This window comes from Salmo salar, chromosome 18 (assembly GCF_965601325.2).
Source record: "Salmo salar chromosome 18, fSalSal1, whole genome shotgun sequence".
Classification (NCBI taxonomy): Eukaryota; Metazoa; Chordata; class Actinopteri; order Salmoniformes; family Salmonidae; genus Salmo; species Salmo salar.
Window position 1 is genome coordinate 97664387 of NC_138308.1, and position 10109 is coordinate 97674495.

General features: G+C 41.0%; 1 protein-coding gene across 1 annotated transcript; it reads right to left on the minus strand.

Annotated features, from left to right (window-relative positions):
* Window positions 1–443: 443 nt before the first annotated feature.
* Window positions 444–2222, minus strand: LOC106591027 (equistatin-like). Its single transcript, XM_045712737.2, has 5 exons — window positions 2186–2222; window positions 1617–1680; window positions 841–972; window positions 651–746; window positions 444–567 (listed from the first exon to the last, which is right to left on the minus strand). Exons 2-4 carry the CDS (start codon window positions 1666–1668, stop codon window positions 667–669), a joined length of 264 nt encoding a protein of 87 aa, XP_045568693.1. The 5' UTR covers window positions 1669–1680; window positions 2186–2222; the 3' UTR covers window positions 444–567; window positions 651–666.
* Between the last annotated feature and the right edge of the window lie 7887 nt (window positions 2223–10109).

A 10109-nucleotide genomic window follows, 5' to 3' on the forward strand; every position in this document is an offset into this window, starting at 1 on the left:
GGTTTAAGATGTGATTCCATGTGTTATGTCATAGTTGAAAATATTAGATGAAAACCCTGGAATGAGTAGGTGTGTTCAAACTTTTGACTGGTACTGCAAATATAGTAGATCTAACCTATAGAAAGCTGATGGGATCCTCTTTCTAATAGAAGCCATGAGGCAGTTCTCAGACAATTGCATAGGTTATAGAAATGTTGCGCAACATGAGCTCATGAAATGTTTTACATTTGCATTGATGTCAGAGTGATTAGAGGGACAATAGAGTGCTGAGTACCAGGCAACTAATGACCATCACCAGCATCAGAGCTTGGAGAAGCCTAATTACTAAATGGTCACGTGGAATTTGACTGCCTTCATTTCTTGTAACTGCCGGTAATACAGTCCTACTCCTTCCTCCATTTCCCAGAAATGGACTGGTTCAGATAATCACACCAACAATAAAGTAAGTAAATCAACAGTTTAATCTCTGGATTTCTTCATGCATTTATATGGGGCGTGAATCAGTTCCTGTCGTACAGTAAAGACAACTGTCCGTCTTTTCAAAGACTTCATTCCAACGCCTTTCATCTACAATTAGACAAAAAACATTAACATCCAGAATCAGCTGCAAAGAAATAACATTTAGTGAATGAGTATGTATATACACACACCTTGGTGGAACAGTTGCTAGCAGTTGATAGCAGTGCCTGGTGGAGTCTCCGTACCCTGAATCTTCTGTCCAGTAGTGGTCACACACCAACAGTAACCTACCAGAAATAGACATGTTGCACATACAATATTTACTGTAACATTCAACTGAATTGGAGAATTTAGTGTGTGTATATGTGCGTCCGTGTTAACCTGTAGAGCCCGAACATTGCTTAGGGGTGTATCGTCCAGCGGCGTCACACGTGGGGATGTAGGCTCCAATTGGGCCATGTGTCGCGGCATATCTAGCACGCTCACAGGGGGTCATGGGTCGTAACGTAGCATCTGGACACAGGTAACATAGATTGATTGTAATGTGGACATAACATTGCAGCACATGCATGCCGGAATCTTGGGTTGCGTCCCATATGGGCCCTGGTCAGAAGTATTTTATACGGAATATGTTCCATTTCAGATGTAACCTAGGTACTTCCTGGCTAAATACTGAAATTGCGCTACTTGTTTAAAAGCCCTGTGCAGTCAATTCAGTTTCTGTCTTTTGTATAACAGCTGATGAAACTAAGACTGAAAGTGGGGGTAAGTTGTGTCAGTGTTACTTCCTGACAATCCAATCATACATCCAGTTGAATGATCAAACCATTCATATCAGAATACCTCAGTCCAGCATCTAGACACCAATATACATCTCTGGAACAAGAGGAGTGGCAGGTAGCCTAGCGGTTAGAGAGTTGGGCCAGTAACACAAAGGTTCCTAGTTTTAATCCCTGAATGTCAAGTTAAAATATCTGTCTATGTGCCCTTGAGCAAGACAACCTTCTCTCCAGTGTCACGGTTGATAATGGCTGCCCAAGGGACAACTGGTTATGAAACAAAACATTAATACGTACGTGTGTGAATAGGACAGATCAACACCCACTAACGTTTTTATTCAAATGTTGGTGAGTAAGTGTGAGGTACATCACTCTTACCTCCCAGAGCAAAAGCTGTGCTAACAAGCAGAATGATGGTCAATATCGCCATGGTGATAGTCTCCTGAGAGAGAGAGAGCGAACAAGAGCGAGATTAGTTGAGCATTTTAAATCATCTGGAATGGCTGTGGGTACTAGAGGAGAGGTTGAGGAAACCCTGTGTTAAGTACAAAACTTATGCAACAATTGCTAAACCCAGTCCTGAGGACCCCAACAAGCGAGTATCGGCAACACGGCGCGCTACGATTCTTCCACTAAAATTCAGGTATCATCTAATCTATTGTATGTGGTTGAAGAGCCTGGCACACAGGAATATGAATCCTTCCCAAATGGCTCCTCATTCCTTATGTAGTGAACCACCTTTGACGAGGGCCCACAGTGCACTACGCAGGGAAGGGGAAGCAGACTAGATCTTGACAGAGACTTCTATTCACTACAAAGGTAACTATTAGTCTATGCTCTTAAATTCAGGGGGGTCATATATAGTGCACTACACTTGACCAGGGCCACATAAGATCAACGTGCCATTTGAGAGGCAGCAAGTCTACTAAATAATATCACAAGCTCACCTTCTGCACTCTTCCAAGGGATTCACTGGTTGTCTCTCTGTTGTCTGTGAGTTATGGTCTACCTCTTCCACCTCTCCTTTTAAAGGATCTGTCACAGGTGTGACTAGTTGCCTCATTAACCCAACAAGAGATCCCGATGTCGGCCATTAGCTGGTGGTGTAAAGTACTTATGTAAAAATTCTTTAAAGTACTACTTAAGTAGTATTTTGGGGTATCTTTACTTTACTACTTCTATTTATTTCAACTTTCACTTCACTACATTCCTAAAGAAAATAATGTACTTTTTACTCCATACATTTTCCCCGACACCCAAAAGTACTCGTTAGATTTTGAATGATTAGCAGGACAGAAAAAATGGTCTAATTCACACACTTATCAAGAGAACATCCCTGGTCATCCCTACTGCCTCTGATCTAACAGACTCACTAAACACAAATGCTTCCTTTGCAAATTATGTCTGAGAGTTGGTGTGACACTGGCTATCCGTAATCAAATAAAAAAACAAGAAAATGGTGCCGTCTGGTTTGCTTAATATAATGAATTTGAAATGATTTATACTTTTACTTTTGAACTTAAGTATATTTTATCAATTACATTTCATGTTGATACTTCAGTATATTTGCTGAAACTTTTAAAACTTTACTCAAGTAATATTTACTGGGTGATTTACACTTTTACTTGAGTCATTTTCTCTGAAGGAATCTTCATAGGCAGTGAAGAGAGTAGTAGAGGAAGATGGGTCCAGTTTCAAGGGATCCTGAGAGGCTCCCTGTGAGTATGCCGAGGCCAATAGAGAGTGATAGGAATAACGTGTTTCAGTAAGGTTGGTTTCTTAGCATTCATAGCCATGGTTATCAACTGTACCGCTGAAATGGAACATAAATCACTGAAAATATATGTTGTGGCGGTAGCTGCAGATAACTCGTTGGGTTATGAGATTTTACCGCAGAAGAGTTATAAGGTGTGATGAACGATAGTGTCCCGTTTTCCCAGGCTGCCGGCCTGCTGTAGGAAAAAGCCCATGCGGTAGAACTCAGCTCACGTAGACTTGCATCCTAGCCCATGTAGACTTGCATCTTCAGAGCGTAGCTGGATTGTGCGTCACATGCAATCAATCGAATCAATCAAATTGATTGATAAAGCCCATCTTACGTCAGCTGATGTCACAAAGTGCTGTACAGAAACCCAGCCTAAAACCCCAAACAGCAAGCATTGCAGGTGTAGAAGCACGGTGGATAGGAAAAACTCCCTAGAAAGGCCAGAACCTAGGAAGAAACCTAGAGAGGAACCAGGCTATGAGGGGTGGCCAGTCCTCTTCTGGCTGTGCCAGGTGGAGATTATAACAGAACATGGCTAAGATGTTCAAATGTTCATAGATGACCAGCAGGGTCAAATAATAATAATCACAGTTGTCGTCGATCATTCAGAGTATCTCTATCGCTCCTGCTGTCTCTAGAGAGTTGAAAACAGCAGGTCTGGGACAGGTAGCACGTCCGGTGAACAGGTCAGGGCTCGATAGCCGCAGCAGAACAGTTGAAACTGGAGCATCAGCATGGCCAGGTGGACTGGGGACCACCCATATCTTGTTGTTGGGGACCACCACCCATAAAAAAACAGTTTCTGGCTAAAGAGACAAGACTAACAAGGGAAATCCATGAACTAATAGTACAGGTAGATAGCAATAAAAAATATACTACAGAGGTACAAAATAAGTTAGAGAAAAAACAAATCGAACATGTGGAACTTATTCAAGAACAATCTAATGTAATCTATTACAAAAATAAAGCAAAGTGTATGGAATATGGAGAAAAATGCAGCAATTATTCCTGAATCTCCCATACAGGAACGCTAACAAAAATGATTTGCATAAAATCGTTACTGAAGACGGAGTCATCTATGATTCTCCCAATGATATTTTAGAAGAGGAAGCTAATTATTTTAGGCAGATGTTCACTTTTCCGTCTCATCCTTTCCCACTGAATGAAGATTGTACATTTACATTTAAATTTGAACATTTAGCAGATGCTCTTATCCAGAGCGACTTACAGTAGTGAATGCATGCATTTCGTACATTTCATACATTTTTTTTCCCCATATTATGGTAAGCAATTCTTTCCAAATAATATAAAAACTGGAAAATTAACAAATGTACAGAAAGATCAGTGCGAAGACCAAATTACAGAAGAAAAACGTTTTGAAACTATTAAATCCTTTCAGTCTGGGAAAATCCCAGGGCTTGATGGTATACCGGTAGAGGTATATCAAGTGTTTTTTTTATATACTAAAAGCTCCATTGTTAGATTTGTTTTAACCTGTTAGGGCTAGGGGGCAGTATTGACACGGCTGGATAAAAAACATACCCGATTTAATCTGGTTACCACTCCTACCCAGTAACTAGAATATGCATATACTTATTACATATGGATAGAAAACACCCTAAAGTTTCTAAAACTGTTTGAATGGTGTCTGTGAGTATAACAGAACTCAAATGGCAGGTCAAAACCTGAGAGATTCCTTTACAGGAAGTGGCCTGTCTGACCATTTCTTGAACTTCTTTTCCATCTCTATCTTTTACTAAGGATCTCTGCTCTAACGTGACACTTCCCACGTCTTCCATAGGCGCTCAGAGCCCGGGAAAAAACAGAATGTCGTCATTCCAGCCCCAGGCTGAAACACATTATCGCCTTTCTCAAGTGGCCGATCAAGGGACTCTGGGCTTATGCGCGTGACCCGACCGCCCCCGCCTTTGTGATTTTTTCCTCTGTTTGCCGAAAAGGAGATTCCCTGTCGGAATATTATCGCTTTTCTACGAGAAAAATGGCGTAAAAATTGATTTTAAACAGCGGTTGACATGCTTCGAAGTACGGTAATGGAATATTTAGAATTTTATTGTCACGAATTGCACCATGCGCGCGACACTTCTTTACTATTTCGGATAGTGTCTGGAACGCACGAACAAAACGCCGCTATTCGGATATAACGATGGATTATTTTGGACCAAACCAACATTTGTTATTGAAGTAGCAGTCCCGGGTGTGCATTCTGACGAAGACAACAAAAGGTAATGAAACTTTTATAATAGTAAATATGATTTTGGTGAGTGCTAAACTTGCCGGGTGTCTAAATAGCGAGCCCGTGATGCCTGGGCTATGTACTTAGAATATTGCAAAATGTGCTTTCACCAAAAAGCTATTTTAAAATCGGACATATCGAGTGCATAGAGGAGGTCTGTATCTATAATTCTTAAAATAATTGTTATGCTTTTTGTGAACGTTTATCGTGAGTAATTTAGCAAACTGTTAGTAAATTCCCCGGAAGTTTGCGGGGGGTATGCTAGTTCTGAACGTCACATGCTAATGTAAAAAGCTGGTTTTTGATATAAATATGAACTTGATTGAACAAAACATGCATGTATTGTATAACATAATGTCCTAGGGTTGTCATCTGATGAAGATCATCAAAGGTGAGTGCTGCATTTAGCTGTCTTCTGGGTTTTGGTGACATTATATGCTGGCTTGAAAAATGGGTGTCTGATTATTTGTGGCTTGGTACTCTGCTGACATAATCTAATGTTTTGCTTTCGTTGTAAAGCCTTTTTGAAATCGGACAGTGTGGTTAGATTAACGAGAGTCTTGTCTTTAAATAGCTGTAAAATAGTCATATGTTTGAGAAATTGAAGTAATAGGATTTTTAAGGTTTTGAAATTCGCGCCACAGGCTGCAAGTGGCTGTTACGTAGCTATGAAAATCAGATCCAATAACAACATTAGAGGATTAGATATCCAAGGTTTAAAACAAAGGTGTCCATGTATTTCGATGGCTCAAGTTTTAAATTAAGTCCGCAAGCTAGATCTCTGCAATGTGTCATTGAAGATCTAGATAACTTTTCTGTACTCTCTGGACATAAACCTAATTATGATAAGTGTTCAATATTATGTATTGAATCCTTCAAAAATTCGACTTTTACATTATCCTGCAGTTTACCCATAAAATGGGCTGATGGTGAAGTAGACATACTCAGTATTCATATCACAAAAGATATAAATAAGCTCTACACAATGAATTTCAAAATAGAATGTGCCCATCTATATAATGAATATGAATTGGGTGGGTTGAGATTATTCAACATAAAAGCACTAAACCTCTCTCTAAAAGCTTCACTCATTCAAAGGTTTTACTTGAACCCTATATGGTTCTCAAGTAGATTACTAAGAAAAGCTCATCCATTGTTTAAAAATGGCCATTTTGCCTTTGTGCAGATTGCCATGTCTCATTTTCGATTAATTGAAAATGATACTTTTTTCAAAGTATCTCTCTTTTTCAAACAAGCATTGCAGAGCTGGCTACAATTTCTATGTGACCCCCCTGAAAAGATAAAACAAATATTACAACACATATTATGGCTGAAGTCAAATGTGCTGGTTGATAAAATACCTGTATTTATGGGAAATATGTTTGAACAGGGTATTTTGTTCATAAATGATATTGTAAATTGGAATGGTAGAATTATGGCCTTCATGGAGTTATCAGAATTGTAAGGAAAGGTCTGCTCAATCCAAGAGTACAACCAATTGATTACAGCATTACCCCAAAAATGGAGGAGGCAAGTGGCAGCGGGAGGAGGTAGGGAACTGGTCTGTCTGCCCAACATAAAGGATCAAAACTTGCGGAGGAATAAAAATAGCATAAATAGGAAAGTATACCAGTTTCATTTGAGGACCAGGATGTTGACAACTGCGCCATACAGATTGCAAAATAGTTGGGAAGAGATTTGAGTTGATATATAAAACGCAAGATTCAAGACTTCGTGCTTTTGAGCTAAAATGATTATATAGAATTCTTGCTACCAACAAAATGCTGAATATTTGGGTAATAGAATCATCGAAGCTCTGCAGATTTTGTTGTGAGGATACAGAATCAATAGACCATTTGTTTTGGTATTGCCCTCAGGTAGCCTGTTTCTGGTCTCAGGTTCAGGAATGGCTGAAAATGCAGTCAATTACTAATATACTAAAACTCTTAGTAAAAGTATTTATCTTCAACTCGCAATCTGTGGATTCTATTCGATTACATAGATTGATATTGTACGTTAAACATCACAGCATAGTTGAAAGATATGTGTTGCGTGGAAACCCGAAGTGGGTGGCCAGCAGAGATACATGGGATGGGCTGAGGGAAGCTGAGGGTTGGTATGTGGAATTGGAGACAAGTGGGAGTGGAGTTGCTGTGTGGGAGATAGAATGATGGTCAAAGATAAAAGTCCAAATAAAACATTTAAAAAAGTACATTTGAATGACACTAAGTGGCAGTGTTTTTACAACAAATGCCGGTTTGCCTGAGGCTGATGCCGTGCAAGTGTTTGTGAACATGCATTTGTGAACACACTCTCATTCAAATAAACACATACATGTAATAGTGCCAGACATGCACACAAACATTTACAGTTGGCGTTGCTGTTATGATTTAATTGTCCTTGATATCCTTTGTTTTAAATCAAATCAAATTTATTTTTATATAGCCCTTCGTACATCAGCTGATATTCTCAAAGTGCTGTACAGAAACCCAGCCTAAAACCCCAAACAGCAAGCAAAGCATGTGAAAGAAGCACGGTGGCTAGGAAAAACTCCCTAGGAAAAACTCCCTAGAAAGGCCAAAAACCTAGGAAGAAACCTAGAGAGGAACCAGGCTATGAGGGGTGGCCAGTCCTCTTCTGGCTGTGCAGGGTGGATATTAAAACAGAACATGGTCAAAATGTTAAAATGTTAAAATGTTCATAAATGACCAGCATGGTCAAATAATAATAATCATAGTAGTTGTCGAGGGTGCAACAAGCACGTCCGGTAAACAGGTCAGGGTTCCATAGCCGCAGGCAGAACAGTTGAAACTGGAGCAGCAGCACGGCCAGGTGGACTGGGGACAGCAAGGAGTCATCATACCAGGTAGTTCTGAGGCATGGTCCTAGGGCTCAGGTCCTCCGAGAGAAAGACAGAAAGAGAGAAAGAGAGAATTAGAGAGAGCATATTTAAATACACACAGGACACCGGATAAGACAAGAGAAATACTCCAGATGTAACAGACTGACCCTAGCCCCCCGACACATAAACTACTGCAGCATAAATACTGGAGGCTGAGACAGGAGGGATCAGAAGACACTGTGGCCCCATCCGATGATACCCCCGGACAGGGCCAAACAGGCAGGATATAACCCCACCCACTTTGCCAAAGCACAGCCCCCACACCACTAGAGGGATGTCTCCAACCACCAACTTTAGGACAAGGCCGAGTATAGCCCACAACGATCTCCGCCATGGCACAACCCAAGGGGGGGGGGGGGGGGGGGGGGCGCCAACCCAGACAGGAAGACCACGTCAGTGACTCAACCCACTCAAGTGACGCACCCCTCCCATGGACGGCATGGAAGAACACCAGTAGGCCAGTGACTCAGCCTCTGTAAAAGGGTTAGAGGCAGAGAATCCCAGTGGAAAGAGGGGAACCGGCAAGGCAGAGACAGCAAGGGCGGTTCGTTGCTCCAGCCTTTCCGTTCACCTTCACACTCCTGGGCCAGACTATACTTAATCATAGGACCTACTGAAGAGATAAGTCTTCAGTAAAGACTTAAAGGTTGAGACTGAGTCTGCGTCTCTCACATTGGTAGGCAGACCATTCCATAAAAATGGAGCTCTATAGGAGAAAGCCCTACCTCCAGCCGTTTGCTTAGAAATTCTAGGGACAATTAGGAGGCCTGCGTCTTGTGACCGTAGCGTACGTGTAGGTATGTACGGCAGGACCAAATCGGAAAGATAGGTAGGAGCAAGCCCATGTAATGCTTTGTAGGTTAGCAGTAAAACCTTGAAATCAGCCCTTGCCTTAACAGGAAGCCAGTGTAGGGAGGCTAACACTGGAGTAATATGATCAAATTTTTTGGTTCTAGTCAGGATTCTAGCAGCCGTATTTAGCACTAACTGAAGTTTATTTAGTGCTTTATCCGGGTAGCCGGAAAGTAGAGCATTGCAGTAGTCCAGCCTAGAAGTAACAAAAGCATGGATTAATTTTTCTGCGTCATTTTTGGACAGAAAATTTCTGATTTTTGCAATGTTACGTAGATGGAAAAAAGCTGTCCTTGAAACAGTCTTGATATGTTCTTCAAAAGAGAGATCAGGGTCCAGAGTAACGCCGAGGTCCTTCACAGTTTTATTTGAGACGACTGTACAACCATCCAGATTAATTGTCAGATTCAACAGAAGATCTCTTTGTTTCTTGGGACCTAGAACAAGCATCTCTGTTTTGTCCGAGTTTAAAAGTAGAAAGTTTGCAGCCATCCACTTCTTTATGTCTGAAACACAGGCTTCTAGCGAGGGCAATTTTGGAGCTTCACCATGTTTCATTGAAATGTACAGCTGTGTGTCGTCTGCATAGCAGTGAAATTTAACATTATGTTTTCGAATGACATCCCCAAGAGGTAAAATATATAGTGAAAACAATAGTGGTCCTAAAACGGAACCTTGAGGAACACCGAAATTTACAATTGATTTGTCAGAGGACAAACCATTCACAGAGACAAACTGATATCTTTCCGACAGATAAGATCTAAACCAGGCCAGAACTTGTCCATGTAGACCAATTTGGGTTTCCAATCTCTCCAAAAGAATGTGGTGATCGATGGTATCAAAAGCGGCACTAAGATCTAGGAGCACGAGGACAGATGCAGAGCCTCGGTCTGACGTCATTAAAAGGTCATTTACCACCTTCACAAGTGCAGTCTCAGTGCTATGATGGGGTCTAAAACCAGACTGAAGCGTTTCGTATACATTGTTTGTCTTCAGGAAGGCAGTCAGTTGCTGTGCAACAGCTTTTTCTAAAATTTTGGAGAGGAATGGAAGATTCGATATAGGCCGATAGTTTTTTATAATTTCTGGATCAAGATT

What these genes read in the sequence shown, in the direction of transcription:
- LOC106591027 (XM_045712737.2), bottom strand. Translation starts at nt 1,668, where the DNA reads ATGGCGATATTGACCATCATTCTGCTTGTTAGCACAGCTTTTGCTCTG. An exon ending in CACAGCTTTTGCTCTGGGAG is followed by an intron (nt 973 to 1,616) that starts GTAAGAGTGATG and finishes ACCTGTGTCCAG; the next exon opens with ATGCTACGTTACGACCCATG. An exon ending in GCAATGTTCGGGCTCTACAG is followed by an intron (nt 747 to 840) that starts GTTAACACGGAC and finishes TATTTCTGGTAG; the next exon opens with GTTACTGTTGGTGTGTGACC.